Source organism: Trichosurus vulpecula, chromosome 3, assembly GCF_011100635.1.
Source record: "Trichosurus vulpecula isolate mTriVul1 chromosome 3, mTriVul1.pri, whole genome shotgun sequence".
In the NCBI taxonomy this organism is placed as follows: Eukaryota; Metazoa; Chordata; class Mammalia; order Diprotodontia; family Phalangeridae; genus Trichosurus; species Trichosurus vulpecula.
Genome location: NC_050575.1, coordinates 50,767,219 through 50,786,851, shown reverse-complemented (window position 1 = coordinate 50,786,851; position 19,633 = coordinate 50,767,219). Strand labels below are relative to the sequence as shown.

Below are 19,633 nucleotides of genomic sequence, written 5' to 3'. Positions count from 1 at the left end.
CAGCATCTGGGAGCCGCACCCAGAGCAGGGGAGAGCAGCCAACCCCACTCAGACAACCACCACCGTGACCACCCCCCCTTCACCGTAGCCCCTCGGCCTTCTACGGGAATCCTCCCCACCCCACCCCCCTTTCTCCACCCCCTTTGGTTATAGGATCTCAAGAAGATATCTGCAGGGCGGGGAACCCTACTGGGGCTGGTGGGGGAGGGTGGGGAAGGGATGCTTAGGGATATGCTCCAGAAGGGCTTGAAAGTCCTTGCGGTAATTTCACTGAGAATGAGGAGAAACGTCAGATCAAAGGAAGAAGGCCTCTCTAGGTCAGCCAGGGGGTGAGGGAAACGCAATCCCTACATCTTCCTTCATCAGCCTCTGTGCTGTTCAAAAGCATCTCCTTCCCCACCACTGAACACCCGAGGAGCCTGGGGCGGTCCCCACCGCAGATAGGGACATAGGGATGAGGTTTAAGCGCGTCTCCAACTCCTAGGGTTTAGGTATAGCTCAGTCTGTCCGAGGGGCTCGAAGTAGGAAGACCTAATCAGCACTGTCTCCGCAGTAGACAACGAGTGGGTTGCCGGACCGTACCCTCCCTCCACCCCGGCTCCTGCTCTCCCACCGGCCTCTCCAGCCTGTGCTGTCTGGGGCCGTCGTGGCCGGGTGGAGATCCCCATACGGATTTCGATGTGCATTCACCTCCCCAACTCCCAGAGCTCTTTCAGCTCCCGGGCCCAACAACTGGGGCCGCATCGTCTCCCCGACATACAAGCGCACATAACTGGACAGGCCCGCGACGTTTGAAGGCTTTCTTTACCTTCTTTCCCAGGCCGGGTGGGGTACAGCACGCGCAGCTGATCCAGCTGCAGCTGCTGCTTGCCGCCGCCCTCCATTCATTTAAAAAAAAAAAAACCAACAATCATTCCTCTTTGTAAGGCGCGACAGCCCGGTAAGGAGCGACAGCCCCCAGCAACGATGGGTTAAGTTCCTTTCCGGCCCCCCATTCATAAAAAAGGGGGAGTGTAAGAAAGCAGCGCATGCGCCTAGGGGGTCTCTTGTGCCCACCCATTCATAGAATTGGGGACGGCGCGCATGCGCAGAGAGGCCCCCTTCCCTCCCATTCATAAAAAAGCCATTTTCCCAGGCAGTAGTTGCAACACCAAGGCGGAGCGGAGAAAGCTGACAGCGCTGTGCAGGCGTTTCAGGTCGCCGGGATCAATGCTGTTTCATCTGGCTGGGGTTTGCAGGGACAGCCACTGACTTGTTTGGAATTTAGGATTAAGTACCTATGGAGAAATGCTCCTGACTGGATTACTTAAAGTAAGTAAATGCTTTAAGGATCTTAGGTCCCACTTCTTCCCCCAGTAAATTTGATCTTGAAGGCCGTTTCCTTCCTCCAAAAGGGGCAAACGTTGCTCCCTTTTTGGTGCATGTCCCTATAAACTTTTCTGTCCCTGCGCCTCCGCAGACGGCAGTGAGGCAGCTGCGAGGAACTCCCGGTCCTGCAGTCTCCTATACAAGCCCGTCACCCGGCTCTGGGCGATCAGAGCCACGGGATGCGCTGTTTCAGATGGGGGCATTTCCAGCCTTTACTCTGTGTTAGGATCTCCGAGTCTCTACAACTCCCCCTCTGGCTTCCCCGCTTACCTTCTCCCTGCACTTGCCCGCCTCGGACGCAGGCAGCGAGCATCTGCCCCCAGCCAGGCAGGGGCAAAGGAGCCGCCTTCCGGGGCTCTGGGGGCACCCTGTAGATAGGTCTGCTAGCCCGCCCCGTCGCCCTTTGCCGAAGGGAACAGCTTCGCCCTAACTTTCCTGCCCCAACCGCAGTGGCCTAAGCACTCGACGTAGATTTTTTCCCTTCTCAGGATCCCTGATGTGATCCCTTTCCTTCCTCCTGGGTGGGTCTCGTCGGAGCTTAGGGCTCCCAAGGTGTCTCCCTCCTGGGGCACTTTTGATCTCGACTCCTTGGCATGTAAGATCTTTACTGTTTGACCTTTGCTCCTTAGCATTTTATTCTGTGCAACTGTTTCGCAGTTGCCTTTTTTTCCTTGGGGCTGTGCAGGGCTCCGGTTTCCTCGGGCCCCATCCCCACCCTTCTCTAGACCCTGGTCTCTGCTTCACCCCTGGGATTCCCTTTGGGTTTTGAGGGGTGGGGTGGGGGGCAATGCTGTAAAGGAGGTGGGGAGGGAAGTGGGTTTATATAATGTCGAGATGGAGAAATCCAGAGAGGAAACGGTTGCATGCGTAGCAAAGATAAGGCTTTTTTTTTTTCCTCCTGCTTTCTTGGTGGTACCAGTCTTGACGTCACCGGGGAAAGAAAGGGATAGAGACCTTACATTCTGAAAATTCATAGTCGACCAGGAAATGGGAAACCCAGAGAAGGACTTGGAGGTGAAGCTCGGGGACCAGCTTAGGCAGTTCTAGCCGGTGGAGAAATCCCGGCCGCATCACTATGGAAGGGGTTTCCATGTCTCCTCTTTTTTCCCATGCCGACCATCAAAAAGCATTTAGACAGTAGCTTCTGTTGTGCAAGAGATTTCTCAATTCTTTTTAGCTTGGGAAGGGGTGGGGAGGGAGGTGAGGAGAAAGATCTTGAGGAGAAGAAAATTGTTGCTTTTCCTGGCCCAGGTGTTGAGGAGAGGCGAGAGAGAGCCTGGTTGGACGTGCCCCAATCTCGCTTGAGGTGAGTTAGAGAGAAAGAAATGCTGGACGTGGAAGGGCTGCTTCCAGTTCACCTATGTCACGGCTGATTTGGGGGGAATCCATGTTTTCGTACATGACTTGAGTTGAGCCGGGGAGCCGCAATCTAATGCACCAGATCTCCCGTGATTTCTCCAGTTCATTAGGTACCCCCACCCATGCCTGGGAATAGAAATGTTCGACGGGTAGAGCGCTGATGACATATTGGATGCTTTTCTGGAAGCTGTACTTTATGTTAAGCAGGGGCAGACAGGTGATGTTAAAAGAAGTCCTGCAGTAGTGTTAAGAAACGTGAAGCTGGTTTTTACAAAGCTGTGAGGCATTCTTCCCTCACCCTACCCCACCCCCCATCCCAGTGCCTGGGCCCTGAGGGTTAGTTAAGGATCTTCTCGCCTTTCTTCTACTAGCTTAACAGCAAATTAAAGCCTAGCTGGTAGAAAGGATATGGAACTGCTGGATCAGTTGTGAAATGTTGGGTTATCAACTTCTGATAAGATGGTAGGGACTGAAGGCCTTCCCCAGCGTTGCAGCAGTAGATTTCACAATATTTAGAATTCTCTGGATCTTCACCCAAGTAGAGCATCAAACATTCAGAGTTCTCAGGTTGGTTTTTTTTTTTTTTAGGCTGAGGGTAAAGAGAGGGAGGGTTGACATGGCTCTCCAGGGAAAATCATAGAGAGAATATTTAGAAGTATGTAATGGGAAATAGCATTTCCTTTCTTTCCCAACCCCGTAGAGAGTTTAATCCATTTCCAGGAGTCGTCAGGCATTTTCCCCCTTTGACCATACAGAGCAGGACTTTACTGAGAAGCTGAGCCACCATGATAGGGTCAAGAAGGATGGTATTTTTGGTACTAGATTTGGGAAATTTACCCTGTCTATCTGACCAATATTCTTTTTAGGGGGTCTTTTTAAGAAATCCAGTTCTTTCCTCACCAATTTGTAAACTCTAGTATCATTCTCCCTTTCAGATGGCACTGACCTAGTCTTTTCTCCGTTCAGTTTTCTCCATGTGAAATTGTAGCATCTCCAGAGATAAGTAAAAAGGCTGGGGAGGGGGAGGAGTGGCATAAGTAATAATAATGATAATAACTGACACTTGTGTTTTAAGCACTTTATACCCATGTCAATTGAGCTTCACAATAACCCTTCAAAGTAGACGGTACAAGTACTTTTATTTCCATTTTACAGATGGGAAAACTGTGACTGAGAAATTAAGTGACTTGTCCATGGTCACATAGTTATTAAATATTAAAGAATCAAAGATCTAGAGCTGGAAAGCACCTCAGAGGCCATCTGCTCCAACCCTTTTATTTTACAGATGCGGAAATGAGACTCAGGGAGTTTTAAGTGATTTGCCCAAGATCACATGGAGGGAAGAAGGGTCAAAGGTGGGATCTGAACCCAGGTCCTTTAACTCCAGAGCTAGTACTGTACCTCGCTGCCTCTCTGTATTTAAAATCAATTGATAATATATCCTTTTAATCCCCACTGGCTTGAAGGAAGCTGTAGAAGCTAGTATTTGAGATGCTAAGACATTCCTTTTGATTGCCCCTTCTTCCTGAAATAGCTGCCCAAGAAGCAAATTTATATTCTTCTCACAGCTGAATTTAGGTTCCCTTTTATTTTAACACCACTTCATTAGATTTTTGTCATTGTTTATGCTAAGAGATTCACCTGATTTTTATGAATGATGAATGAAAAATGCCTTTTGCTGTTTATGCCCAGCTCCTACCCAGGAAGGTGACCTTCTCTTCTTGAATTAATGTAAGCTCCTTGTGGGCAGAGATTGTTTCATGGTCTTTGTAATCCCTCAGCCCCACCCCCATCTAACACTGGGCCTGGCACATAGTGGTAATAAATGCTGAATGATTAATTGATTTATTGATTGATGTAGCACCTAAGGCTGTCTATCCAGTGTCTGCATCTGAAGGTTGCCTTCATTACTTTCTCTCCTGATCCTTGTTACTCAAGGAGATTTATTGCCCCTGGGTCTGGGTTCCTATCTCCATTGGAGCAAGCAGCAAGTGGCAACCTCATTGTGGGATCTCTGCTGAGCTGGCCAATGTTTTGGCCTCAGAGCCACTTTGGCTTTGAATCCCATGGGCACACTGAGAAGGCTGATCCCCAGTGAAGAGAGAGGGAAAGGATTTGGGGTACTGATTTGGGTGAGGGGGGTGGCTTTCGGTACTATGTCTTGTAAAGGAAACTAAATCTCATAAATAATCACTTTGGTGATCTGGTACAGATCTGTCTTTTGGAGGAGTTGTGACCTAAGTGGAAAATGATACATACAAAGTACTTTGCAAACCTTAACTGGCTATGCAGGGTTAGCTGTTATTATTCTTACCACACCAATGGAGCTTGCTCAGGAAGCTATCCAGAGCCTCTCTCGTAGCTCAATCTACTTGGCATTGATTGAAGACAAGCCTTGAGTGAAGGACAGAAGTAGGAAATGATGGAATAGCTTTATTACTCCTTAGTACTGACTTGGGAAGAAGCAGAGCAGTTTACATGCTGGCAGACCCTTTACTTTTAGGTCTTAATTTCCCCATCTGCAAAATGGGGAGATTCCTTGGAGGCGATAAGGGATTCTGCCAACCCCCTGGGGAGCACTGGGAAATACTTTGCGTCCTTCTTATTCCCCAGAAGGCTTCTAAAGAAGATCTTTGTATAAGAGAAGGGGTTTGTTTCATGGTACCTCTGGGACCTCAGGGGAAACTATGCACTCCATCAGGGCAGAGGAGAGCAGGGCTAGAGAAGATAGAGATAGATGGGAAGTTTAAGAGACCCTCATTATGTAGTCATTCTTACAATTGCTGTTCCCATTTATACAAGACATAAGGAGGTATAAAATATGATTTCTGAAAAGCAAGGGAAAGAAGACTGCCTTTGGTGGCAGGAAGACCTGGATTCAAATCCTGTCCCTGATACACAGCCCTGAAACATTGGGGCAAGTCAATTAACCTCCTGGTATTCCAGGCAACTTTCTAAGTATGTTCCAAATTGAGTTTGCTGTTAGGCAACGGAGAAGGGAGTCCCTACCAGGATGAAATCATAGGTCCACACTACACATATTTTACTTTGGCAGCCAGAGTCATCGAGACATTGGAGAAGCAGACAGAATAGTTAGTTCTGGAAGTCCAGCTTCAAGGGGGATTCTCAGTTCTCATTGTTGGAGAAGCCAATCTTCCTTGGACCACCCCCTGGAATTGGCTTTCTTTGGCTACCTTTTTAGTCATACAATATTATTATCTCAGTGTTGTTCTGATCATCTGTTTCTTACTGGGGTGAGAGGTAAAAATGAAAAAAATTCTTTAGGTTTCTCCCTTGTCCCCTTGTCTAAAGGATGAGTCTCTGCTCTTTGCTGGAAGAAGACACTAAACCTCCCAGCCCCTAGCTTAGGCCAGTGTTACCCTGCATGCATTAGATGCTTAATATATGTTTGAATCAAATAAATGTTAAGAAAATAACCTTCAGGGCTGGCATAAGAAAACTTAAAATTGATGAACAGTGTTACATATTAAGAAACCATTCAAATAACACGCTTGAAGTCCTTCTGGCTCTTTGCTGGGCAACGTGCAGCTTCAGAGCTTTGTCATTCTTTCAACCGATTAATTGAAAACCCAGATGAATTTGGAGTGAATTGGGAAGGGAATAGTCTTCCTCTCTTCCTATGGCAGGATTGGCTATTGAAAAAAAAATTATTCTTTTGATTCCCAGTTTATATCTTCTAACAGGTGACTCTTCTTTGTGGGTAGGAGGGAGGAAAGTCCATGGTTTACGTTCTTAGAGGTAAGATCCCATAGGGAACGTCTAGCTCAATGCCTACCAGAGGCTGGATACCCCTTTAAATATCCCCTAACAAGAGGTCATCCATCCTGCACTTGAAGATCTCCAGTGACAAGAAACTTATTGCCTCCAGACTCAAGTGGCTTCTTTCTCAGTTATCGCAGAGTAATCCAATTTTCCACTCCATACAGAACAGAGGATCTTGGATTTAGAGTTGAAAAGAATAGCACAGGTCATCTAATCCACCCCCTTCATTTTACAGATAAAACTAGGCAGCTAGGTGGCATAGTGAATGGAGCATTTAGCTCAGGAGTTTGGACAATGTAAGTCAGTCCTGCCTCAGGCCTCCTCTGGGTATGCCCTGCTAGCCTCTCAGTCTCAATTTCCTCATGTATAAAATGGGGTTTCTAGCATCTACCTGACAGGATCATCGTGAAGATCAGATGAGATGGTAATGGTCTAGCTTTAGTGTTTATGTGATGCTTTAAGGCTTGCCAAGCATTTTACTTTTGTCATCTCATTCGATCCTCACAACAACTCTGTGAGGTAGAGGCTAGTATTCTAATTTTACCACAAGGAAAACTAAAGTTGAGAGAGATTGTGACTTACCCAGAGTGTTTCAAGTAGGCTTTTTACTCCAAATCAGGCATTATCCACTGCACTACCACCTACCTAGCTGTCTCTAATAAATAAAAAGTGCCTGGCAAACTTTAAAGCACCATATAAATGTTAACTCTTATTATTAATATTTATTAAATGACTTACCCTAGGTCACTTGGTAGCTGGCAAAGTCAGGGTTTGAACCTAGGTGTTCTATCCTCTTAATCTAACACTCTTTCTCCCTTGTCTGGTAGGAAGAGGACTTGGAGGAAGGAAAAAGAGAACATTGTCACTTGATGTTGCTAAGCCTGTTTCCTCATCTGTAAAATAAGGGGGTTAAACTTGATGACTTCTCTGGCTGATTGTAGCTCTAAATTTGCGATCCCATAATCCCATCTGCTTAGTCTAGGTTTCACCTCCCTCTAAGGCTGAGGATGCCGTAGGAAAGTTCTTGTCTCTTAGAAGTCTGCCTGATAACCAAGCGTAGGATGACTAAAGAGTCTCCAGCTCTGTTCCTGATCAGCTGCCTGACTAGACACAAGTCACTTAGCCTCCCAGGGCATCCTTCAAAGGAAGGGGAATCTCAGGTTCCTTTGAGATCTAAACCCTCAGTGACTCTCATTCTCTGATGTTCGTTTCTCTTTTTCCAAAAGTTAGGACAAGACCACTCAGTCCTTTAGATTTGGTAAATAAAGTTTGGATCTGGCTTGACTGGACTGTATGTAATGTTGCCCTGAAGAACAGAAGGTCTTCCAGCGGAGCGTGGCCCCATGCTGTGAAAGTGGAAAGAGCATCAGATTTGGGGTCAGAGGTTTAGGTCCCTGCTCAGCTAGTTAATACCTCTGTGACCTTGTCACTTAATTGTTAAGATTAAGTCATTTAACATTGCCAAGCCTCAGTTTCCTCACCTGTAAATTGAGAGAGTTTAACTCAGTGATTTCTAAGGTCCACTGCAGCTCTAAATCTATGATCCTATAATCCCACTGGCTTAGTCTGGGTTTCACCTCCCTTAAAGTCTAAGGATGCCCTAGGAAAGTTTTGCTCTTTTAGAAGTCTGCATGATAATTGAATGTAGGACCACTAAAGAAATGGGCATTTATTCACTGTTCTGTAGTTTGGGAAGTACAACTGGTTCCGTGAGTCTTCTCAGAAAATCCAACAGGTTCTTCTAATATCCCCAGCTGAGAGGGAGAAAAAATTCTAGCCTGTGTCATTCTCCAGGTTAGTCAAAAGCCCCACCATCTCAGCACCCATACTGGAAAACCCAGCAGGTATCCTATGATTGTGGACCAATCTGACTCCCTTGCATCCTGCACGCTGCCACATTCCTCTCTCCCTTTCCTGTATCCCCTACTAGAGGGTAACCACCCAAAAGGCTAAACTAACCCTGTTTTATCCTGAAATTGACTGAGTTTACATTACTAATTAGCCCTTCAGGAGTTCATACAGCAAAAAGGTCCCATAAGAGACTCGTACAGCATACGGTTTTAAGAAAGCAAAAATGGGAACTAGGCATTTCCAATATTTGTGGCAGTGGAAAAGGAAACCTCACCCTCAGTAATCAATTAACTTGAGTTGCAAACTTCTTAAGTCCTTAGTTTCTTTGGTAGTTGTCCTCTAGCCTCAGGGCAGCTAGGTGACTCAGTGGATAGAGTGCTGGCTCTGGAGACAGGAAGACTCAAGTTCCTGAGTTCAAATCCGGTCTCAGACACTTGTTAGCTATGTGACCCTTAACCATGTTTGCCTCAGTTTCTTCATCTATAAAATGAGCTGGAGAAAGAAATAGCAAACCACTCTACTGTCTTTGCCAAGAAAAGCCCAAATGGGCTCACAAGGAGTCAGACTATATGGCCCCAATTTAACATATGGACACTTAACGTGTGTACAATTCTGTGCTAGGGCTTAGGCAGATACAAAGCTAAATAAAACTTGGTCTCTGACACTCAAGGAGTTTATAGTCTACTCAGTGGTCCACAGGGTTGGTGATAAACAAGGGAGTATTGAGGATTCATGGTCGTAAAATGTATTGAAGCTGTATTCAGCCTCACCATGTGATTACTGATTGTTTCTGGAAGTCTGAGAGGCTATTTCCACCTTTCCCACCCTCAAAGTAAATCGGAGCTATTCTCTCTGAAGGAGGCTTTCCTCAATGGTTGGTACATTCATCCTTAGCTAATGCTGCCCCATTTCCTTGCTATCTGAAACTTGACAAGATGGATTCTCTGACTAAATGTAACATTGGTTTTGGACTATCTGTCCAGGATCTATCAAATTGGCAAACAATCTCTCTTTATGAAACTCTAGAGAGTGGAGACCTTACTGCTAAGTCTCTTCCTTCCTTGTAGAGGAAATGATTGACCTATTAAACTGCACTTAAATTCTTTAGTTGAGCTTCAGACTATCCAGTAAGGCAGTGTCACAGTGAGTAGGGAGACTGATCTTCTAGTCAACATGAGGGAAGCCTTATTTATTTATTTTTTTTAAAGAAATATCATTTATCTCCAATGACTAGCTGCTCAAGAAAATGCTATCTCTGGTCAGATGGTGTGACCTAAGCAGATCCGATGAAATCTTCCTTTAATTTCCCTCTATTTTGGCTACAGTAATCAGGAAGAAGGAAAACACCAAATGAGAAAGTTTGAGGGGTTAGAAAGGACGGACAAAGAAGTCACAACCTTCTTGCTGAATAGATGGTCAGAAGGAGGCTTACCAGTAGAAGAGTATACCTTAGGATTTTCTGCTGCTACTCATTTCTGTCCTAGAGGACAGCATACAGATATCTGCATCAAAGTTTACATTTTAATCCCAGATGTCACATTCTACCTGCAACCCACAATATTTTGGAGCAGCCCTTTTTGGAGAAGAAGCTTCTGGCTGAATTACATGACTATGGCTAACGGTACAGTAGAAAGACCTGGGAGTTAGGGAGACCAGGCTCTGCCAAATAACTGAAAAATTAGACACATGACCTTGAGCAAATTGCTTTTCCTTGCTGGCCTAGATCATCCCCTCTCTGCAAAATGAGGGGGTGAGATTCGATGTCACTCCAAGGTCTCTTCCAACTCCAATATTCTATGAGTCTATGGCACTAGCTCCTGAACAGGTTACTTTGTTGAGGCAAAAGTTGCTTACCCAGGGGATTCCCTTGTAGGGTTTCCCATCTAATTAGTGCCCTCTGATTCTAGGATTGGAGTCTTAAAGTCATGTTGCACTATTCTAAAAGGCTGAGTGTTTGTCCGGTATACAATAGTAATTAGAAATGTGGTCTCAGTAGAAGTAGCAATTTTTGAGGGACCAAGTCTTAGTTTGGTAGCAGGTTGAAAAATGAAATAATTTGTTTCATTCAGATTTTCTTTAGGACTTGTTTTGTGGCCTTTGAGGCCCAAGGGCTCAACTTAGCCCTAGGTAACTAGGATCCTACATTTCAGGCTCAAAAGAAACTTAGAGATACAGGTGCCTAGAGAGGCTAAATGTTTCCAATTCAACTCAGTTTCATCAAACATTTATTCAGCACCTTTCCTTCTTAGTAGTAGAGGTGAGGAGAGAGGACATTACCAACAGTAAGCCAGCCTTTGCAAACACCCAGAGTTAGGCGATGGATGCCATGTACCAGAAGCAGCAAATAGGCCATTGTCTGAAATGGAAGGTACACAAGGGAGAGTTACACTAAATCGGTTTGAAGATGTAAGTTGGAACAAGACTGTGGTGGACTTTCAAAGACAGTTTATATTTTACCCTAGAGGCCAGAGGGAGCAACTGAACAGGGAGGTTGACATGGTCTTGGAATATCGGTTGCACAATATCACACAGATTGTAGAAAATCTCGGATTGAAATTCAGGTCCTCTAACTCCAAATACATTATTTGTTCATAAAGGAATGTTCCTTTTTGTAATTGATCTGAGAAAGTACTTTAGTGGGGACCATCTCTGACGGTTTCATGTCTGTCTATTCAGCTCACTCTTCTCTGAGCCTCATTCTTTCCATCTATAAAATGAGAGCCATGGACTCTCTAAGGTCCTTCTCAACTCTAAAATTCTCTTGTTTTGGAGTTTGTATCTTTCTGTGCCAGACTCTGCTGAATGTCCCACTCTACTGAAAAGCGACATCTTTTCTAAAAGATTAAAAGGCCATGTGTTCCAAAAGAGCCTGTGGCTCCCATGGAGGGCAGAAAGCAAGACTGGAATCGGATAGACATACTTGATCCAGTTAGAGCCACTATCCTGCACTCCCTTGAAAAGAAATGTTTTCCTTTCTCTCCCTTTCCCAAAACCATTTCCCCAGCAGAACTTTTTTTTTCCTAAGCACTTTAGGGGAAATAGAACCACTGCCTAGCACAAACCTAGAAACTCCAAGGTAATCTGGGGACCTCAGTTACTTATAGGAGTGGGTGCAGTGGGATTTTGATGAGAACTGTTCCTCGTTCCAGGAATAGTCAATTCAACAAACATTTCTCTGGTTTGAAAGAGGTCTTTGGACTCACATGAATGCAAAGTTGGGGAGAAATCCATTACTGAACAGAATTGAATCCTTCCTCTCCAGTTTTCATTTCCTTTCTCTTTTCTAAGAGAAATCCCATTCCCTTTAAGTACAACTATCAAGGCTAATTGATCATTCATGCTCTATATGAATGTAAAATCTGTCCAGTATTGACTGTTGCAAAATAATTGCTTTTTGGCTATGACCATAGATAATCGGGAGGAAATTGTCTTCTCCTAATCACTTGTTTATAAAAGTATATTTTTTTCCCTCATGGGGTATTAATCACTTTGAGGTGATTCCTTGATGATTTTAGGGAAGAATGGAACACATTCTGCCTCTGGTCTGAGCCCTCAATGTAAGCCTTCTTTAAGTGAGGAGCTGATCTTTGGATGACTTCATATTTCTGACCAGGCTCTTCTCATGAATAAGGAAGGATCTGTTGCTATTTAAGAATTAATGAGAAGGTATTCAGTGTAAAAATATCTGAAGGGGGAAACAAATAACCTAAAAGGCTTGTCCTTTGAAGGAGTGGAATTGTTCTTTATAGACAGAGGATGTCCGGACTCAAATGGCCAGTTCTCCTGAAGAACAGAGAAAGGGGCATAACTTGTCAAAAATAGCAGCCACCGGGAAGGCTAGAGCTTTCTCAAACATTCTTGGGGTGAATGAATGAGAATTACCTTCTAAGTCAGGATGAGTAAATGTACCAAGAAATGGTTCCTGGGCATTTGAATAACATTAGCTCCTTTTCCTTGGTTCCCTTTCCCCTCCACAGTCCCTCATCCCTGCCCAAACAATAACAACAAAAAGTATATGGGAAATTCCATACTATTGATCCAAAGAGAGATTTGGGGGAACATTTTTCTCCTTCATTCCACCCTCCCCTTTCCCTGGAATTCATGAGCTTCAGGATGGAATCTTCCCAGGCTGGGTCATTTTTTTCCCTTTTCCTTTTGGATTCCAAATACTGTCCCTTGGGCAAAGGTCTCTGAGACTCATGCTCAAGCGGCTGCTACTTTAAATTGATCTGCAGCGGAATTCCAAAAGTAAAGGTCAGCAGGCGAGGAAATTGCACTTCTAATAGAAAACAATGTGCACTTTCTAAATTTGAACCGAGCCGTTTCCGCTCTTTGATTTAAGTTTAGTTGCTTCCTGGGGTTCCGTGTCAGGCTCTGTAGTTGAATCTCTGGCCCCATTCCAACGTAAAATTGCACTCTCCCAGTGAAATCAGAAACTGAAGTGAGGTCTGGCTAGCTATTCTAGTAAATACTATTTATCCTAAATATTATTCTGCTCTGCATTGGAAATTGGTAACACTAGTTTTCCCCTCTAGATTTTCCTTTAGTTTATCACAAGCTTCCCTGGAGTTAGGCGGCCACAAAGGGATGTGCTACTATTATAGACAGTGGTATATATACATTGCTATTCTGGGTCCCTGAAGGTCAGAAATGGCTTTTTTACCCTCTCTTTTTAGACCCTCTTTAAGGGTCTGCTTGGGCAGTAGTTATTTGTGCCTCAGGTTATATAAATACAAACCAGCCCTAGGAGATGGTGGCAAATATATAAATCGAATCTATCAGGAAATTGATTGGCACATTGGCAATCAAGATAATGAATTTCTCTCTTCTCTTCAATCTTGACTTTTTTTCAGGACCCCTAGAAGCCAAGTTTTTCGGAGCAGTACTGGACCTCTGGCCCCTATGGAGCCTCCAATCCCACATAGTCTTCCTGTCAGCCCAAGCTCAGTCATGGTCCAGCCCCTGCTGGACAGTCGCCTCTCGTATGGCCGGCTTCAGCACCCACTCACAATCCTGCCCATTGACCAGATGAAGACAACCCATGTGGAAAATGACTACATCGACAATCCTGGCCTGGCCCCAACAACTGGCTCTAAGCGGCCCCGGGGAGGGTATCCTGAACCAACCCCAGGCCTCTCTCGCTGTGACCAGGATGTCACCCACCCCTGGATCTCCTTCAGTGGGAGGCCCAGCTCCATCAGTAGCAGCAGCAGCACATCCTCAGACCAGAGGCTTCTGGACCACATGGCCCCACCCCCTGTGGCTGACCAGGCTTCCCCAAGGGCAGTGCGCATTCAGCCCAAGGCCATCCACTGCAAGCCCCTGGACCTGAAGGGTATGCCACCCCAAGAGCTGGACAAACACTTCCTGCTCTGTGAGGCCTGCGGGAAATGCAAATGTAAGGAATGTGCCTCTCCTCGGACTTTGCCTTCCTGCTGGATCTGTAACCAAGAATGTCTCTGTTCAGCCCAGAGCCTGGTCAATTACAGCACCTGCATGTGCCTGGTGAAGGGGGTCTTCTACCACTGCACCAATGAAGACGATGAAGGCTCATGTGCTGACCACCCCTGCTCCTGCTCCCACTCAAACTGTTGTGCCCGCTGGTCCTTCATGGGGGCCCTGTCTCTGGTGCTGCCATGCCTTCTCTGCTACCTGCCAGCAACTGGCTGTGTGAAGCTGGCGCAACGGGGCTATGACCGCCTGAGCCGGCCTGGCTGCCGCTGCAAACATACCAACAGCGTCATCTGCAAGGCAGCTACGGCAGTGGACAGCAGCAAGACCAACAGACCCGAGAAGCCGTTCTGATTTTTCTCCCTCCCCACCTTGTGGCCTAGGGCTTTGTCTGTTCCTGACCCACAACATTGCCAGAGAAGACTGCAAAGGGGCCAGGTCTTCTGTATCCTGAAGATTCCTTGGCTCAACCTCCCACCTCCTCAGATTCTGGGAAGAATCAGATCAGTCACCTCCCTCCTTCCCTTCCCAAACAAGGCACTTTGGGCTATATTCAGGGTTTTGGAACTTTTGTGTGGTTTTTGTTTAACTAGAACAGAAGCAGGGAGAGGGGAGAGGAGTGTTGTGTGATATAGACTTGTGATTTTTCAGAAGACAGAACATAGATGTACACACACATCCGGAAACTGCAGCTGCTTGGAATGCCTTCCCAGCCCCCTTTCTCCCTCCCTTCCTTCCCTCCCTTTGTCCCTCCCTTGCCGGATAGGGGCTGGCTGCCTGGGAGTCTGAATACCCCAGGAATCATTAACTAGGTGGCTTGGGTGCCTCTGTAGAAGAGGATTGGATTCTCGATTTCTCCCCTCTTCCCCAGTGTGTCACCAATGTCTTGGTGAAGGTGAAGAACTAAAACACTATATCCACATTTTAAAAAGAAGAGGGGTCAGTTAAGTACAAAGTGGGGGGGGCAGGGCAGGGATGTTAGGCGTCTCCCTGTTTTGCTCCCTGCCCCAAGTTACGAAATTAAGGGTGAGTTTTAGACTAACTCCCAAATACCTTTCTCCACACCCTCCTCCGTCATCACTAATATTTTCGAGATGTTCCCACCTATAGCCTCCAAAATTCATTCTCTCTTAGTTCTGATAAGCTGTCACAGACTTAACTGCCCACCAAAGGTCCTTTTTTACCTCCGTCCACATTCTTTTTGGAAATAATATGGGTGGGGCAGGCAGAGGAAGGAGAGATCAAATGTCATTTTTGCCAATGAGAATCTGGTCACCATATCCAGTTACATATTACATTTTGCTAGAATAAGTAAACTAGATGGTAACAGGTTTTAAAGACAGCCATTCCTTTCTCTGCTCTCCCCAAGTGCTGCTTTCTAGGTCTGATTGGGGGAGGGGAGAAAAACATCCTGAGGAAACACCATGTCTGTTCTCTGTCCCCATCCCTGTCTCTGACTTCCCCCCCTTCCCCGCCTGTAGAATTTTTTAATTCTGAAGAGAGACAGTCACTCTCATTGGCCAAATGACATTTGAAGCTTGGTGGGTTTTCTTCCTCTTGCCTGCTGCTGCTGCTCAGCTTCATAGCTTCATATGTACAATAGTGTGTCTATATCTTTGTAAATAGAGAGATGACAAAAAAAAAGTCTATTTTAGTGTTAGCAAGTGCTAGGGGGAGAGCCAGAAAGGCCCAGATGGGGGAAGTTCTCCCAAAGGGGTTCTGGAGAAGATTGCTAGCCAGTGGTGGGCCCCCCAAAGATGCAGTGACCCTTTCTCTCAAGGTGCTAGAGGGAGTAGAATGGGCACATGTGAAATGGGTACGTACTTGTTGCATGCAAAAGCTGATCTTGTAGCTTTCTTTGGTCCTCCCCATCTGTTGTGTTTCCTGTCAAGTGGAGAAAGTGTCCTGGGCAAGGCCGCCGGGGGCAGATAGAGTGGGCACAGCAATGTTAAGGCTGTGCCAGACATAGATAGCATTCTCCAAGGAATCTCATCTGTTCCACGGAGAATAATAATCGCCCTTTTAAAGGAAGGAACAAGGGAGGCAGTCTATAGTCCTGTGTAGGATACTCTCCAAGGACCTTTTTTTTTTTTAAAGAGTAGTGGTAACATCTGATTTAAAATAAATTAACTGTAACCATAGGTATTTATTGATTGGGGGGAGGAGGGGCTTGTGTTTTAGACTTTCTTATTTATATAAATATTTGCTAGCTTGTAAAAGCAGAACATGGAATTACCACACCTGCATTTTCTGGTGCTGGTTCATGTAGCTATCCTTGCCATAGACACATTATGATGGGTATATATATATATATATAGATATATAGATATATATAAATGTTCTTGCACAAATCTGAGGGAACAGTAGGAAGGGAAACACATTTACAGCCAACCACTTATACCAATTGAATGTATCAGATGTCACTACTAAAGGAGATGATGATAAAGGTTTTCCTGGGGAGAGGATTAGACATCCTGTGCCTGCCTAGCAAGAGTCATCCATATGTATCTGCTCGGCAATGGATGGTGCTGGCGGGCCTCAACTTGCCTCCATGGAACCTGGACTGAGTGGTGGGCTAGCTACATTTTGATGGTCATTCCCCCTTGCACACCCATTCTGTGGAGAATTGATTGACCCATGCACACACCCACACTGATCCTCTACACAAACACTTTCCTTACAAAGTAGCCTCCAGGACCTTAACTTCCAGTGTACATAGTTTGTAAACCCTGATTTCTTTGGGTTTTTTATTTTTTTCCCTTTGGTTTGTTTTTAGCCCTACTGAGCTAAATGGCTTCTGCTCTCTTTCCCCCCTCCCTTAATTTTTCTCTGCCTCAACTATTTGTGGCTACTTTAGTGCAGTGTAACAGATGAAAACCTCTGCTCATTTTATTTTTTTAATTTTCTGATCTCCAAATAATTCCTTAGCTTGCTTCTGCATGGGGGCTTCCCCCATTTGGAGCAAAAGCTTATTGAGGTTCATGCTTATGGATGTGGAGCTAACTAGGGGGGACCTGCAAAAGGGCCACCTGATAATATAAGTTCATGCATCTGGCTGTTTGCATTGGCTGAGAGTTTGGTGGACAAGAAGGCCCCCTTCCCTCTCCTTTTAATGGTACAACTTCCACTTCTACCTGGCTCAGACTACCTGTCCTTGCCTTGAGCCAAAGCTCAAGGGAAGATGAGGTCACGCATGAAGGGCAAATATATCCGTTTAGAAAGTCAATGATCATCCTGTAACAGGTAATAAATCCTAGCCCCCTGAGCTCAGAGGACATTTTTTTTTTAATTGGAGGTGTCCCAGTGAGTACACTGTGGCACCTTGAGGAGCTAGGCAGATGGGGGAAGTGTCCAGCCATGATGGCAGACATGCCCAGGCCCAACATTTCTCAATGAGCTATCCAGCATATCCCGATTAAGATGTGCCACACATGTTTTTCCCAAGGGGTAGACATAAGAAACCTTCATAAGCTTTATAAAACATCTTTATGTCCCCATTATGACATTTGAACCTCAGAGCCTTGTAGGATAGACAGGACAGAGAGGCCGAGGCCTCATTTAACAGAGAAACTAAAGCTAAAGTAGCTGAGAGAACATGACAGAAACCCAGGTTCTGGGACTCACAAGGCCTGTGCTCTATTAACTAATAATGCTCAGGATGGGGTAGAGGTGAGTAAGGGCTAGAGTGACCCTTTTAACACCAACTTAGCAAAGCTCCTCAGAATGTCTCCATGGGAAATTTAACTAGCACAACATTTTTTAGTCTTGCTAGCCTTTTGGTTCCCTGTCCTTTTGGAAACAGTTTCACACCCCTTCTGTGAACTGTAAATCCTGAGTTTCCATTTTTTTTCTCCCTGTTGGTAACTGTGTGCCTAGGGTGTCTGTTCTCACTGTCCCAAAGTTTGATTTTGTGTTACAAAAAGCTGTTCAAGTCCCCCGTCCCCATCCATCCTTCCCTTTGTTTTTCCCCTTCATTTCTCCCTTCACCCTCTCACCCTGCAACAAAAAAGTTACCACAGAAGGGTTCCTTTGTATAGAATATTTATTTTGAAGCTCTATTTTAATAGTATTTATTTTAGAAAGTCTACTATTGTAAGAGTTCTTCTGTTTGTGAAGAAAAAAACAAGTTTAAAAACTGAATGTACTGATCTAGAAATATATATAAATATATATTGTTAAATATATCCAGGACTGCTGTGGTGTGTTTGTGTATGCATAAGAGTGAGTGTGCTTATTCCCATCTTAAACCCATGTGTTACAAGTTGTTCTCACTGTCTGTTGGTGGGAGATCTAAACTTCCTCAGTATCCTATAACCAAATGGTCCCCCTCACTCTTTCAGGTTGGAAACTGACAAGCCCTTTTCCCCAATAAAAACCTACCATACACATTTTCCAGAACATTCAGAAAAGGAAGCTGGTGGGAGGAGCTAACTCTAGGCAATTTGAGTACCTTGACTTACCTTCCCCCTATTTGTAAGCAGGATTTAATGTTTCAACTCCCAGGAAGAGCTAAGGATTTTAAGGTGGAAAGGAGAAAACAAAGCTCTTTCTGTTTGGGTTCCTCCCTACTCCCTTAATGGAACTAATGAACATTCTCTGATATCTGTCCATCTTTGCCTTGGCTTTTAAAGCCCTCAGAGTAATTGTCACCCTTTGATTCTTCCCATAAATCTGTGATCTCATCCATGTATCTTCTGCTGCAACCCATCCCCTATCTTCCTCTGTATCAGAGAATCATAGATCACAAGCTCCTAAAAAGGGGACAAACCCACCAATTCCCCCACCTGTTTATGTAGCTGTACTTATTTAGTTATTTGAGGGAGCAGAACATTCTGTCAGTCCATTTTATAAGGATCCTAAGGTCAGGCAGCCTTCATCATGGAAAGGTAAAGATTGCCTTCTTTCTTGACATCTGTCTATGTTTTAGGACAAGAGAGAATTTTTCAGTATGCACAGCTCTTCCTGCATGTGTTGGGAGGAGAGGGGCCCAAGACACCTGGGTTCAGTTCCTGGCCTGTTGACTGTTACTTCCTGCGGGCCTTTTGTCTCAAAATTCTTCCTCCATGTTTGAAGTTGCTAGTCTTTCCACTTCCTTCTAAGGCAGTCACTGCAAATGATTAACATTTCTTAGCAGCTGGGTCATCCCCTAAGAAGGAAGAGAGTAATGGGTATTGTCAGCTAAGACCCACAACTGACTAGTCCTGTGTGTATGGGGACCATCAGAGATAAGATTAGACTTTTCCCCTACACATCTATGCCCAGGTCACATTGGCCCACATAGAATGGATAAAAGCTAGTTAAAGGGACTAGCCCTGTGATTTCATTGACAGAAGGAGCGCCCAAAGTTAATCAGTACTTTTAAATCTTCATTAGGTGAAAGGTAAATTATTTATTTATGTGTACACATGTATATGTATATACACATACATACACAGATATACATACACAACATATATACATGTGTGTATATATACACATACATATATGTATATGAATGTGTACGTCGATACATATATACATATATTTTATAAATATACAAACATGTACGTATGTATATGCATATACATTTAATAGGATAGGTCCCCATTAGTTTAACCAGGCCTTATGCTTTCTATCCTCAGGCTGAAAGAAATTTGAGTGGTGATACTATGCAAATCTTCCACGATTATGCTTTAGTCATCTCTTAAATGCAGAACCCTTCCCTCTTTTAAATACCTACAAAGGGGCAGGCTTTCTGAAATCTCACCCTACCATGTTTCCCAGGAAAACTAGATCAGACCTTGTGCTTTCAAGAAATTACAATACTGGAAGTAATGTACAG

General features: G+C 44.8%; 1 protein-coding gene across 1 annotated transcript; it reads left to right on the top strand.

Moving 5' to 3' along the window:
* The first annotated feature begins 1,151 nt into the window (after positions 1-1,151).
* On the top strand, positions 1,152-17,996 carry SPRY4 (sprouty RTK signaling antagonist 4). The gene is made up of 2 exons (XM_036751593.1): positions 1,152-1,311; positions 13,215-17,996. Exon 2 carries the CDS (start codon positions 13,264-13,266, stop codon positions 14,164-14,166), a length of 903 nt encoding a protein of 300 aa, XP_036607488.1. The 5' UTR covers positions 1,152-1,311; positions 13,215-13,263; the 3' UTR covers positions 14,167-17,996.
* Positions 17,997-19,633: the final 1,637 nt, after the last annotated feature.